Source organism: Mauremys mutica, chromosome 2 (genome assembly GCF_020497125.1).
Source record: "Mauremys mutica isolate MM-2020 ecotype Southern chromosome 2, ASM2049712v1, whole genome shotgun sequence".
Classification (NCBI taxonomy): domain Eukaryota; kingdom Metazoa; phylum Chordata; order Testudines; family Geoemydidae; genus Mauremys; species Mauremys mutica.
In genome coordinates, this window is record NC_059073.1 from 113,509,059 (window position 1) to 113,524,129 (window position 15,071).

General features: G+C 41.3%; 1 protein-coding gene across 4 annotated transcripts in view; it reads right to left on the bottom strand.

The window, feature by feature from the left end:
* DTNBP1 (dystrobrevin binding protein 1) overlaps positions 1 to 15,071 on the bottom strand; it is a 147,761-nt gene that overhangs the window by 458 nt on the left and 132,232 nt on the right. For all 4 annotated transcript variants that reach the window (XM_045005899.1, XM_045005900.1, XM_045005902.1 and 1 more), the window contains exons 8-9: positions 9,463 to 9,618; positions 6,039 to 6,179 (exon numbers count right to left, since the gene is read on the bottom strand). In XM_045005899.1, the coding sequence (XP_044861834.1) occupies positions 6,039 to 6,179; positions 9,463 to 9,618 (297 nt within the window). The remainder of the gene's footprint in view (positions 1 to 6,038; positions 6,180 to 9,462; positions 9,619 to 15,071) is intronic.

The window sequence follows — 15,071 nt, forward strand, 5'->3', positions numbered from 1 at the left end:
AATCAATCAATTGAGCTGTAGTCTGTATGATATTGACTGGGGCTGAAATGCTGTTAATATTAAAATGAGGCTGCCTGCGACCTGCCACCTTGCATTTGGGGGCGAGGGGGCACAAAGTGGAAACCCAAGGGGCCTGTAACCTGAGCTCTGCTGCCCAGGGCTTCGGCTTTGACCACAGGCCCCAGCAACTCTAACACCAGCCCTGCTGCTCCCATTAAAACAGGGTTAGGTCCCAATTTGGGGGCCCCATCCACAGTTTGAGAACTGTTCTAAAGCTATACACAAATGCACTTTCCTCCTGTACACAGCCAAATTTCCCATAGCTGTAACTTAAATCTGAGGGAGCAAGGACAAAAAAAAGTAATTAAAATATATTAACTGGATGATTTTGTCTTGGTTAACATATGTGTATTTTGTATTAGGAGAGGGGAAAATTCAGTGTCCAACTAGTTAGAATGCCTGTTGCTGAAAGGTTAAGTGTCAACTAGTTCTAATACAAGAGCAAACAAATTCACCCCACCTCCTAGCTGTAAAATTCCATACGGACAGACAATTCTACAAGGAAGGAAGGAATTATAGGGGATGGGAGAAAGGGAACTTTGGTTTAAAATGGTGCATTGTGCTCACCCTGCCAAGGCTAGAAAGCATCTTTTCACATATTGCCCAAGCTCAGTAGGCACTAAACTGCTCTAGGGTTGATTCTTGCTGTCTCAGCTAGTCTCACAGAATTAAGTTAACAACCAAAGAATAAGAAAATACATTATATTACAGTAGCACTAGGAGGCTGCAACAGAGAAGTGGAGTCTATTTTGCTAGGCATTAGGGCAGAGATTGTGTCTCTGTACAAAAAGTTTGCACTCCAGACAAAGGGTGGGAAGGGAAATGGTGGCACAAAGAGGGGAAGTGACTTATCACACAGCAGGTCAATGGCAGACCCAAGAATAGAACCCAGATCCCCATAGTCCCAGGCCAATATCCTATCCCTTAGACTACACTGCCTCTTCATGCAATACAATTTTGCTTATTTGACTGAGCACAAGCTGGTGTAGGAAGCTAGTAACTGAATATGTAAAAGAGTTGTATACTGTGTGCAAATGTTTCCATGAAGATCTGGAACAGGCTCCCACCAGAATGGATGTGGGCAAACAATTTTGTTTTAAGAGAGCATGTAGCCCACAGAGCTAGCTTTAGCATTTTGTTTGCTTATCAGTAACACAAAGAACCTACAGGTTGTATCCTATAAGGCATTAGCTTAAGCCTAAGGCTTTGAGGCCTATGAACTCTGGCACAGATAAGTGACCAAATGGTGAGCTTGAGTTTTGGGGAATTGGGAATAGCGTGCTTAAGCGGGAGATTCTGTGCAAAATGATACCAGGTAACTGCAGGAACACTGAACTTGGCTATTTTATATGAGAGACCTTGACAGATGCTTAACCACAAACTTGCCTTGGTAACAAATTGATGTATATGGTAATAAGCTAAAATCATTAATATACTAACTAACCTATAGGATAAAGACACCCTAATGTTATTAGGGTGAGGAAGTTAAATATAAACAAGGAAGATGAACATTAGTATGAATATTGATGACAGACTTTGGCCCTCTAATAGGCCAGACCACACTGTAAGGCAGAATCTGGACCATCAAACTTATTTGCCACACCAGGGACAGAGCAGGACCACCAAATCCCCAAGAAAGGGAGTGAGTATATGTGAAGAATGGTACAAGATATTACTTTCTATTTTGCTACCTTTTTATGTGGTCTGGAGTGTGCGTCTTTCCTAATTGTGTTTAAAGTAAGTGGTTAAAGCTTTGCCCAACCAGATATTGAATTTGATACCCTTGATTCTGGGACTAGAGTCCTACCACCCCCAGCTCTTCTAATTGGAAATCAGTAACCCCTAAAGAATCAGGCAATAAGAGCTGGTCAAATCTATGAGTGCAATTGTAGGACAGGGTAGTTTGGGATGATGGGGGCAGGGCTCAGTAGCCCTGAGGGTTCCTTTGCTTCTGGTTTGTTTGATGTTGGGTGGCTGGTTCTTGCTCCTCTACTCAGAATCTAACTGATCACTCTGTGGGAGTCAAGAAGGAATTTCCCCACCTTCCAGGGATACAGAATGCATTAGTGGATTGTCTCAGCAGATCTTTCTCCAACCACGAATGGTCCATTTGCCTGGATATTGTGAGGGACATTTTCCAGAGGCGGAGAACTCCCCAGATCGACCTTTTGTGACAAAGTACAATAGGAAGGGTCCACAGTTCTGCTCTCTTCACAGCCCAGATGGTGACTTACTCGCAGATGTGTTCCTTCTCCCCTGGAAGGACCATCTTTTCTATTCATTTCCATCCATTCTGCTCGCACACAAGGTTCTGTATAGCAATAGGGTAAATATCCTGGCCTATGCAGATGATCTGGTCCTCATTTCAGACAACTCAGACTTTCCAACAAATACTCAATGTCACCAGCCGGGTTGCCAACTAGCTGGGGCTCCACTTCAATGCTAGGAAATGTGCATCCCTGCATATTGACAGCAGTAGAAGGGACTCAGTCCAGACGACACCGTTCCAGATCCAGGGTGAACTCTTGATCTTCCTGGAGGATGGGCAAGCATACTAACATCTCGGCACGCCCACAGGTTTCCGCGTCCAGAAGACACCTGAGGATACCATTGCGAAGGTACCTCTGAACAAGGTGGATAGCACCATCCGACAGCTAGTGAAGAAGTGGATGTTTCTTCCCTGGAGCACCAGCAATGAACTGGTGTACATTTCACACCGGCAGGGCGGTGCCAATGTCCCTCAAATGGGTGATCTGTGCAACATCACGCCTGCTGCCTTCTGATGTGCCTGGATGCCATGGTGAGGAACATCACAGAGAGTGCTCTGCATGATGTCATCAGGAAGCGAATCATCAGGACCCCCTCCAACCAAGATGTTGCCACATACCTGAGCGGCTCCCTGAAAGGCAAATTTGGAAGAGACGGGGGAGACTGCTTCGCTTTAGACTCATCCCTGCAATGCTACGCAATGACTGGAGAAACATATCGGCTGCCACTGGATGTGGTGCAAGGAACGCCAAGAGCTGGGAGTCCTGGTGCCACCAGTGAAAAATGCAGAGCACACAATCATCACTCCGAGAGCTAGAACCAAGCTGGAGAGCACCCTGAAGGATGCCATCCCCTGGCAGTAGACGGAAAACCTGAAATGGAAGCCAGACCAGGGGAAGGCCTTGGAGGTGACATGCAAATGGGACTTCAGCAACCACTTCCTCCTCGGGGGCAGCTTCACCCAATTTGCCAACTGGAGGTTCATCTACAGGATCCATCTCAACTGTGTCCTGCTGAATTGAGCCATCTGCCATGGGAATTAGGACAAGTGATGCAGGAAGTGCAGCTATGCCAATGAGACACTACCCAATGTCTTGTGTAGCTGCAAGCCCCATTCCAGAGCCCGGCAGCTGTGCCACACCACCATCCAAGATCGCCTTGTTAGAGCCATCCTGCCACCTGTAGGGAAGGTGGCTGTGACACCCACCATCCCCAGAACCGACAGCCAACTGCGACTGGACATCACCATCACCAACAAGGACAGGAAGAAACTAGTCATGGTGGATGTCATAGTTCCCTTTGAAAACAGGATCCCGGCCTTCCATGACACCTGATCTCGAAAGTGGGGACACCTTGAGAGCTAGGAGTTACGAGGTTCAAACTCTCATGCTGATTGTCAGAGCCCTTGGCCCATGGGAACCCAGTAAAGAGCGAGTGTTGCAAGAATGCAGAATCGGTCAGCGCTATGCTCGGCTGATGCAGCAACTCATGGGGTCAGACACCATCAAGTGGTCAAGGGACTTCTATCTAGAACACATCACCAGACATCAGCCATACCAGGAGAGATGAGGTCGACTGCCAATGAGAAACAAAGTTGGGAAAGTAACTGATATACCTCCGTGATGGATTGTACAACCTATCCTAAATTCTCAAATACTGAGGGGCAATCTTCACTCATTGCTATATTTGCATTCCACAAGTTATTCTTAGTGTAACCTTTGAGTGGGGTACCCATTAATACTTTAACTGTATCACTGAATTTATTAATCTGCAGTATCCCAAATTAAGGTTGTGTACTATATGTATCTTATGGCTTTCCAACCAACCTTTTTACTTTTGAATAATTTAAGCACTATCCCCAGATGTCCAGGCACTCTTTCCTTAACCTGTGTATTATATAATTTTAACATCTGTAAGTAGTCTGTTCCAATTCCAACCATGATAAAGTGTTGTTAAATGCACAGACACGAGGACACTTTAAAAACACAATCCTCTGAATTAAGTATCAGCAATAAGAATGTAGATACTTCATGCTAACCAAAGGAAGTTAACACTGTTACAGGGTAAGTGTTTTTCATATCCAGGGCATACAACTAATCTTGGCAGGAGGATTAACCCCTGGAAATTTTACCCCTTCACCCCATCCTGCCCGGTTTGTGACAAACTTACCCTAAGGTAGAAGATGGTTTCAGACAATCAATACATTAAGTAAAACACTTTCTTTCCTCTGAAGTGGCAGGTTGAATATCATTAGGTTTAAGGAAAGTTATTCCTGACACCACTTTTCCTAAAAAAAATTGTCTTTACAACTTTTTTGTTTGTTTTTTGAGAGAGGCATTTTGGTGAGAACAAAGATTTTGCTGTACATTAAAATTTTATTCTACAAAGTGCAACTGCTTGAGTTGACCAAATATCGCTAATCTTCTGCAATCAATAGCTAAACTGCTCAGGCATGCTACAGTAAGAGGCCCCAGTACATCTCCATATATCAAGTATGTTAAATCACACTGTCTTAACGTATTAAAAAAATTCACAAAGGATATAAAATAATGTAATTGCTTTAGATCAGGGATTCTCAAACTTCATTGCACCACGACCCCCTTCTGATACCAAAAATTATTACATGGGGTGGGAGGAAGAAATGAAGCCTGAGGCCACTCAAGTCCCACTGCCTCTGGCTTTGTGCCCCCCCCCCCCCCACCATCACCACCCAGGACAGTGGGACTCAGGCTTTGGCTTCAGCCTGGGGTGGTGTGGCTTGGGCTTCAGCTTTGGGCCCCCGAGCCCCAGCAAGTCTAACATCAGCCCTGGTGACCCCATTAAAACAGGGTCATGACCCACAGTTTGAGAACTGCTGCTTTAGAATACCAAGTCAGTACCTGAAAGCAAAGAGAAACTGAGTGAGTTTTGATTTAAAGGGAGGAATGACAGCATTCCTCAGTAGTTTTTAGAGAAAAAAGTTTATAACACCACCTCTAACATGGCTCAAAGAAATGTATTTTATAAGCTACTTACTGTCTGAATAAATAAAACTAGAGTACAAGTTGAACAGAGTACCAGGGCATATAAAGTAATTCTGAATGTCTCAGTCCTACTGCAAGTTATTCTCTTGAATTAGTAAAGTAACATACCTGAATACACCAGTGTAGAGAAACTCCAGAAAGACAATCATTTAATGCTGAGTTCCAGCCCAAACATCTCCCTGTGAGTCTTGACAAATAGAGACTACATCTTTGAGCAGCTTTTGTGATGAAAGTGGTTATGGCTTACTTCAAAATGACAAATTCAAGACTAGTTATAGAAAAAGTATTCTACTTGAAATAAAAAACTTAACTACCACAAAGAAATTAAAGCTGTTATTGTTGAAGTTCAGTGTGATATAATTAAAATGCCAATTGACAACTTTTTTATATATATAAAGCCAAAGATCCTGTAAAAGAGATTCTTTTCCCACCTAAAAAAACAAAAATGTAAAAGCCATCTAACCCCAAGACCCTCAGAGGGATGCCTAGGGCCAGAGGAAAAAAAAAGGTCTCCTGGAAAAATCAAGCAGCTTATGCATCATGATTGAGGTTCTGTAGGAAATACTAACCTTCAGAAAACAGATACAGTATGAAACACTATACATTCTAGATTAGAGTCCTAGTGATTTATTAGTGCAAGCACAACTAGATAATTTACAAGGCATGCTCTAACTGTTCATTTCATACCCAAAATGGGAGATAGTATGCTATCGTCCTCTCCTGAGTTCAAGAAGACATCTAGTGCTTCTTGGTCAGACATATCCATCAGGTCCATCTGTTCCAGCATGTCCACATTCACCTCCATGGAAGACATACTTCCTATTGGCTCTGCAGCAATAAACAATATGAGTGAATTAATTGACAATGCAGCACATGTTCTAGGCAAAGACCATCAGCTTTGTAATGTAATTACAGTCTTCCACAATTGCCACATTACTATACTGCACCCTTGATTATTAAACAGCTATTCCCAAAATGTGATATTACATACATTGGCAAACAAGGAACCTTGATTATTGAAAGGAAACAGCATTGCTAATCAGAAACAAGGTATGATCTTGATGACAATACAAGCTATCGTATTTATAGCTTTTTTTATATGAATTATAAATAGCTTCTCAGGGGCAGTCTCAGAACCTACAAAAGCAGGAAAGACTTGTTTCTTGCTCTCATTGTTTTAGAGCAGGCTGCCGTCATTATCTTTGCAAAAAGGTATTTTATTAGTACTAATATTTGTATTACTAGAACCCAGAAGCGGGGGGGGGGGAAGGGCAGGATGGATCAGCATTCATATCACACTCCCCCTCAGTACCCGGCCCAAACGGGAAAGGTAATGATCCAACCAAATTCCGTTACGAGTCCTGGTCATATGCCACCTGAGGCACGTTGTGCACATAAGAAGAAAAAGAAGATAACTCAGAAGTCACAATGAGAATCAGGGCCCTGTCATGTGGGTGCTATAGGAATGCCTATGAAGAGACAGACCTGCCCAAAGGTGCTTACTAATCCAAACCTTTTCTTCTTCCTGTGTCACAATTCTATTCCCCACCTGCACATTTAACAAAAATCTCTCAAGAAAGAAAAAGTACAAGACTAGACAATGTACAAGTATCAACACACAGGAGTTGTGAAAATGCAAGGAAGAGTTGTAATTCTCAAAAGGCAGGTGTTTTCTTCCCATTCAGCCCACCAGTGTGATCAGTGGTAGCAGATTGTAGTGCAGAGCCTAGACCAGGGGTGGCCAAACTTACTGACCCTCCGAGCTGCAAACGACAATCTTCAGAAGTTCAAGAGCCGAGGCAAGCCTGCCGGTGCTCAAGGCTTCAGCCCCGCAGGAGGTGTCTGCCCAGGCTTGAGGGCTTCAGACCCACTCCTACTGAAGCCCTGAGCCCCAACAGGTGTGCCCCCGAGATTTCTGCCAGGGTTTGCTGACCCTGCTCAGTCACATGGTGCTGCTGGGCCCACTCCCTGCACAGCAGCTGCTGAAACAGGCAAGCTGGGAGCTGCAGACAGAGCCACTCCCTTTGCTGCTGCCTCTCCCCATGGAGCTAACGCAGCTCCCACTCCCTGCAGCACTAATACCTGTGAACCACAGGGAGGTGTCGCTGAGGGTAAGGGAAGGGCGTGACTTAAGCTGTTGGGGGGGGGGGAAGACTTTAAATTGTGTCCCTCCCCCTCCCCCCCCAGTCAGGAGGAACCAGTCATCTCTGGCAGAAATCCCTAGCCCCACCACCCCGCCCCATGGCAGAAGCCTCAAGTTCCTCCCATCCAGTCAGGTAGGCGGAGAAAAGGGGGGTGGGGCTCTGCAAGCCACATTTTAACTGTAAAAGAGCCATATGTGGCTCACAAGCTGCTGTTTGGCCATCCCTGGCCTAGACAAATGTCCAATGTATTGTCCCATATGGAGCCTTCACACCATTAAAGACAAGTGCAAACTTCTGATTAGTATCAGTATAATGCCAACACCAAATTCTTGAAGAAACATCTTTCCCTTAACCTAATAAACGTATTTAAACATTTACAGTGACTCCTCGCTTAACGTTGTAGTTATGTTCCTGAAAAATGCGACTTTAAGCAAAACGATGTTAAACGAATCCAATTTCCCCATAAGAATTAATGTAAATGGGGGGTTAGGTTCGGAGGGAATTTTTTTCACCAGACAAAAGACTGTATTTTATATATATATATATATATATATATATATATATATATATATATATATATACACACACATATACATATACACACACACACACACACACACACACTCACTCTAAGTTTTAAACAAACGATTTAATACTGTACACAGCAATGATGATTGGGAAGCTTGGCTGAAGTGGTGGAGTCAGAGGGTGGGATATTTCCCAGGGAATGCCTTTTGCTAAATGATGAACTAGAACTCGGCTGAGCCCTCAAGGGTTAACACATTGCTATTAATATAGCCTCATACTCTACAAGGCCGCACGAATCGATGTAGGGGAGACAGCATGGCAGACAGAGACAGAGAGATGTGCATTGCCCCTTTAAGTATGCTGACCGCACTCTAAGTACACTGCCTTTTAAAGTAAATTAGCAAGTTGAGACAGCAGCTGCTTCCAGCAAGCTCCCTCCGTCCTGAGCCCTGTCATGTCCCACCCCTGCTCTATGGAGATGGAGTAAGCAGGAGGGAGGGGGACACCCTGACATTAACCACCCTCCCTTCCCCATACGCACAGAGCAAGCAAAAGGTTTCCGGGAACAGCTCCAAGGCAGAGGACAGGAGCAGCACATGGCAGTGGGGGGAGGGACAGCTGAACTGCCAGCAATTGAAAGCCTGCTGGGCAGCTGCCGCACATGGAACTTAGGGGAGCGGGGAGCTGATGGGGGGCTGCTGGTCCACCCTGGTTCCAAGCCCCCACCAGCTAGCTGCAACAGGCTGCTCTTTCTGCAAGCAGTGGACAAAGCAGGCAGCTGCCAAATAATGTTATAAGGGAGCATTGCACAACTTAAAACGAGCATGTTCTCTAATTGATCAGCAACGAAACAATGTTAACCGGGACGACTAAGTGAGGAGTTACTGTACAAATACTTTCAGCTGCCCCCGAAAGAAGTTTCTGTTTTGACTCTGCCACAATTATAGTACATCAAATAAAGCAAAGATTAATAATGACTAAAATAATTATTTTTATAGCTTTCATATGAACTTATTTACCTTTTGTTTTGCAGTAAAACTCTGACTATATAACAGGTAAGCCGAAGAAATACCTTAAGTATGCATATTACTAAAAGTCTCAAACAATGCTGATGTCAGTGTGCAAATAGAGATGCACCCCTACTCCTTCCTCTGATTACTTTAATTTTCCAAGTATAGCATATCCCCGTCTTTCACACCTGCAGCATATTAAAATACTGTACTCAGCAATAATTATGTTCTTCCTTGACTTTGCAAAGATCAAACAAAGATATACCCATTTCTCTCCTATAACACACTGCATTGCTGTGTTTACTTACTGTGCACTTTATTAATAAAAGTTTCAAAATAAAAACAGTACAAAAAGAAACCAAAACAATCCTCTTACTAGCCTTCTAGTTGTGGATCTATGGATTAAGTGGAGGATATTTCAAAACTTGCCTCGTCTCTCTGCTATCTGCAGGTATCCTGTAGAAAGGTATTGCTCCATATCCTGCTGGAAGGCTTCTTCAAAGAACTTCTGACGCTCCTTTAGCTTCACCTGCTGGGTATGCTCCATATCCAACACCTTCTGGGCATGCTCAGCATCTAGCTCAGCTGAGGACCAACAATAAAAAAAAAGAATATACACTATTAAAAAAGTAGAAACATCTGTAAATTTGCTTTTAACATGACTTATCAGAATCACACCAACAAATTATGTAAGTGTATCTTCTCAATCATACTCATTTAATATAGTATTAATACACAAAAAAAGACGACCTCCTCTTGAAACATTCTGTCTCACTTTCTAGGCTATTTTTAAAGAAAAGGACACATTTATCATTCAACCCAACAGTTCAAATTATATGTACCTCATCTGCACACAACTGATCACTCATCACAGTCACTGAATTCTAAGACCCATGGATAAACTAAGATTGGATCTGAATCGCTATGTACGGTAATGAATAAGGGCAATAATGATAAGATGTTATAGCATCATTTCTGCACTTCCTGAGTATTGCAGATAGTCCACTTTCAAAATCATTACTCCCATAAGGCAAATATGGTATACTATGAGGTACTATAACCGGCTGCCCCAATATTAAACTGATATAACTCCAGATTTCTTGGAATGAATAAACTGAAACACTTATTGAGTACAGACTTCAAATAACGACAGTGTCAGAATACTGCTGAGTAAAATTAGCAATTAATGTCAAGATGTTAGAGTCTTCATTTTTGTGTCTGTAGAGTGAGCACAGTTGAGCTCACTTTGAAACTTCAAAGTAATGATGCCACATCAAATAATAAACTGTCAGCTATTCCCCATTCTAACAGGGTAAGAAAGTATACTTCTTATAATTCTCTTAACAAAAACTTAATTCAGATACTCATGGCTGAGATGTTATATTATCATAAAATATTAGTAATGTAATTAAAAAGAAAAATTAAAGATTTAAAGGCGGGACACTCAAAAAGTCAGATTCCTGCACCAACCTCGATCAACCTTGGAGAAATCATATAGGAGGTCCAGAAAATTAATCCTACTTGTCACCAGTGCTCTAAGTGTACTCAAGATTTGGAACAAATGGAAGAAGGATGCTTGAAACCTCCCACGTTTTCAGACATATAGCTGCTTTGAAGGATACGTCTAAGAAAGATACACATGAGACACACCATGAACAAAGGCAGTTTAACATGCCTTTCTGTGGAACCAGGGAGAACCTTCATGTAGCAAAACCCCTGTGGGTTCCACTACACACAGAGTAGGTCAGAATATGAAGAACCTATGAAGGGCAATGGATTACGTTGCATGGAGCCATTCTGTGAGTGCAAGTGGGGCACAGTCCATCATATGGCTGACGTAGCAACTACAGAGCACAACTGCTGCCACTGAATGGTCAACTGTGGAAAAAGTTTGTGATTCTGGCTCTGGACAGAAGCCAGGATTTAAGTATTAGAGAATTCACACTTCAATTGTTTCAGGTGGCATGTCTGCAGCGTGGGTTCAGGAAAAAAAAAAGGAATAGTATCAACAATGTTTGGGATGTTATTCACAACTATAAGGGCTGGAAATGTAATCTGTTTTTTAAATAAAAAAATAGATTAATCCAACAGTTTCTGCAGAGCTCCCTACTTGCCAGGAAATTTTTCTGTTTATTAGTGCATGAATGTGTCAACTCTGAGCTATCACGATAGCGAAAACCATGGGGGTAGTGTGCTGTCTAGCATCTGTTAGGAGGGTGCTTAGAGTACAGGGGATGGCTGCCTTGCAGTATGATGGTGGATGAGGAAGAGGTGCTCCCCTGGACTGTGTACAGAACCAAAACAGAAACTTGTAATTTCCCTAACATTAGTAAGAAGGATCTAGCGAAGAGTCAAATATTAGTCCCAGATGCATTAGATTTGGTTTGGTTTGTAAGTTAGTATGTAAAGTTTTAGCAGGGGCAGTTAGTGTTTGATCTGCTTTAAAAGCAAAAGAGGATGAGGAGGCTGTAAAGGAAATATTTAAAATTACAGGTAAACATGTGAGGAGATACAAAGGCAGAGTTAAAGTACATGCAGGAAAATTATAGGATAGCTTTGAATTTTTTTATTTTTTTAAAATAACATTCTATTGTCTTTTTTATGATAAATATAATGTAATTAAGCTAGAATTTCAAGGTTCTTTGTCTTGAAATTTCCTCTCTCTTAAATAGAAGATTCCATACATGTGGAAAGTGATGTGCCAGTTGTGCCAGCTCTTGCCCAGTCTGTAGGTGTCAGCTGAGCACTGACAAACTCATAGCTGGAAACCAAACCAGCTCTCCTGTACATTAGTTTTGTTAAAACAGGTATTAGTCTTATAAGAATGTATTGAGTGTTTAGACTCTATGAAATGCTTATAAATTGCGCCATGCATTAATCTCACTTGTCATGTCTGTATTCCATGCCATAAAAATATGAAAGTTTTGCTTTATAACTTTGAAAACATTTGCTCTGAACTTGTGAACCCAGGCATGAAAATTGTCCCCCCTCCCTATTCAGGAGGCCTATGAAGATTAAACGGCCCATTAAGGAACATCACGATACAAAGGACTGGTGAATAGCACTATCAACACCTTTGAAATGCTACATGCAAGGGAGCTCTTCCCATGTACTGGAAGGCTAAATGTAACATAAAATAGGGTCACAAGTAAAATTTTCATCTCTTTGCTGTTTGAACTCACAGGGCAAATGACAATAAACTAAGCCATAGTTCCCCAGTGGTTACCCCTGGGTCTGCTGTGAAAGACATTCTGAATCAACACATTACTGCTACACCTCTGTCATCTTTAAGAACCATAGATGGTAAGTCATTTGTGTGTATATGCTTGCTGGCATTAACCTGTAAATAACTCTGTTCTTATTCCTAGTTAATAAACCTTTCTTTAGTTTATTACAGGATTGGCTACAGCAGTGTTTCCCAAACTGTGTTCTGCGGAACACGGGTGTTCCACACAATGTGAATAGGTGTTCCATGAAAGAATCGTAATTTTTTTTTTTAAAAAAAAAGGTCTTTAATTATTTTTTAATTTTAAATTTGGCATATTTGAAGCGTAGTTTACAACTCTTTTTGAATGACTATAATTAACATAAAACTCTTTTTCCGGTTATTGATAGATCTCGTATTGAATAGCATGGCTAAAAACGCGGCATGCAAGCATGTTGACGTCTACCCCCTTCGGGCATGTTTCAGTTAGTGATGTCGTACCCCTTCCGCTCGCACACACCATTCTCTTTACGCCATGTTGAATATAACATTCACTCAACACGTTCAATCCTGTGGGTCTTTACCATGTGTGCAATAAGCACAACTAAACTAGCTTCACTCAAAACTATATAAATATTTGTGAAACAAAATTTGACAAAAATCAGTATTTCTAAATATTGTTACTAAACCTAATCACCATGGATTTGTGGCTAAAAGAAGAAACTTTGAAATGAAAAGCAAGTTCTTCTGGTACTCCAACTGTGGCCGAAATAAACGAGCAAAATATTGTGACACTTCAAAGTGAGGATGAACAATCGCAGTCTTTTGTTGCCGAAAAATCTGTTACTACTAGTGAGTTATCTAAGGTGAAAGAATTTCCATCGAAGTATATCAAAAAACAAGAAGAAGCAGGTGTTAAAAGACCGTAACAAAAGTATGATGAAAGTTATTTGTCTTTTGGTTTTACATGTGTTGGAAATAAAGATGTTCCTGATACGCAATGCGTCATGTGCAACAAAATACTAGCAAACAGTTCATTGGCTCCTGCTAAACTTTGTAGGCATTTGGAAACCAAGCATGCTGAATACAAAAACAAAGATCTTTTTTTTTTTTCAAGAGGCAGCAGGACTCACTTGGAAATTGTAAACTTTTGATGATTAAAATTCCTAAAACAGACAACCAAAGTGCAACAGAGGCATCTTATCGGGTAAGTTACCATATAGCGCTTGCCGGAGAAGCTCACACTATTGGAGAAATGCTTATCAAGCCTTGCGCAAAAGATATTGTAACATGCATGTTGAGCGAGCAGTCTGGTAAAAAAAACTGATGCTGTACAGTTGTCAAATAATACTGTTGCACTCCATGTTAAAGATCTTGCCGATGACATAAAAAAGAGCTAGTTTGCCAACTGAAAATTTGCCATGAGTATTCATTGCAGCTAGATGAGTCCATTGACGTTTCAGGACTTGCTCTGCTACTAGTATTTGTCCGATATAGATTTAATAATATTATTGAAGAGGACCTGCTCTTGTGTGATTCTCTGCAAAGCAACACGACTCGAGAAAGAATATTCAACTGCATCAACAAGTTTATCAGAAAGCATGAAATTAGTTGGGGAAAATTTATTGATGTATGTACTGACGGTGCTCAGGCAATGATCAGGAAGATGAAGGGAGCTGTAACGCGAATCATAAGTGTGGCACCAGAAAGCACTAAGAGCCATTGTGTTCTACACAGACAAGCACTTGCAGTTAAAAAAATACCAGCATATCTGATAATTGTGCACGATGAAGCAGTACAAATTATCAATTTTGTCAAATCTCAACCACTTCAATCCAGATTATTTAAAATTTTGTGTGAGGAAATGGGTAGTCAGCACAAAATGCTTCTTTTACATACGGAAGTGAGGTGGCTATCCAGAGGAAAAGTGCTTGTGAGGCTTTTTGAGCTTCGTAGTGAACTACTGGTATTCTTCCCTTCAGATTATTCAGGACGAAAATTTAACAACTGTCTGACAAATTCCTCGTGACTAATGAGACTTGCGTATCTTGCATGTATTTTTGCAAAATTAAATGAAATTAATCTGTCGCTGCAAGGAAAGAATATGACCATTTTTACTACAATGGATAAAATTTTGTCATTAAAAAGAAACTGGAATTCTGGGCATCTTCTGTAGAACAGAATAACTTCAACTGCTTCCCTACAATACATGAATTTCTGACTGAAATAAATTCTACAGTCCATGAAGAAGTTTCCAGCACCATTTTACAACACTTATGTGACTTGCAGGCCTTTTTATTAGAATATTTTCCTACAACTATTGATGATAATACTTGGGTTTGAAATCCGTTCGTAATTACAGCCAAACCAGTCAGCTTTACTGTGCATGATTATGAAAGCCTAATTGACTTAATTTCTGACTCTGATTTGAAACAAAAGTTTAAGGCTCTTCCACTGAATAATTTTTGGAGCAGCCTAATAGAAGAGTACCCTAATGTGGCTAAACGCGCAGTTCGAGTGCTCCTTCCTTTTGCTACAACTTATTTGTGAGAGACGGGATTTTCGTATTATACTGCAACAAAAACCAAATATAGGAATAGATTTGATGCTGCGCCTGACATGCGGATTCAACTTTCCAGCATTATTCCTAATATTAAGCAAATCTGTGATAGAAAAACGCAGAAACACCAATCCCATTAAATCCAGATTTGTATTTCTGTTTATAAAAAATAGATTTTCTTAGTAAAAATCTAATTTGTTTGGTGTTTGTGTATATATAAAAACAGGTTTTTTTAAGTAGAACGCTGTTTTTAATTTTGACTCTTGCGCTTGA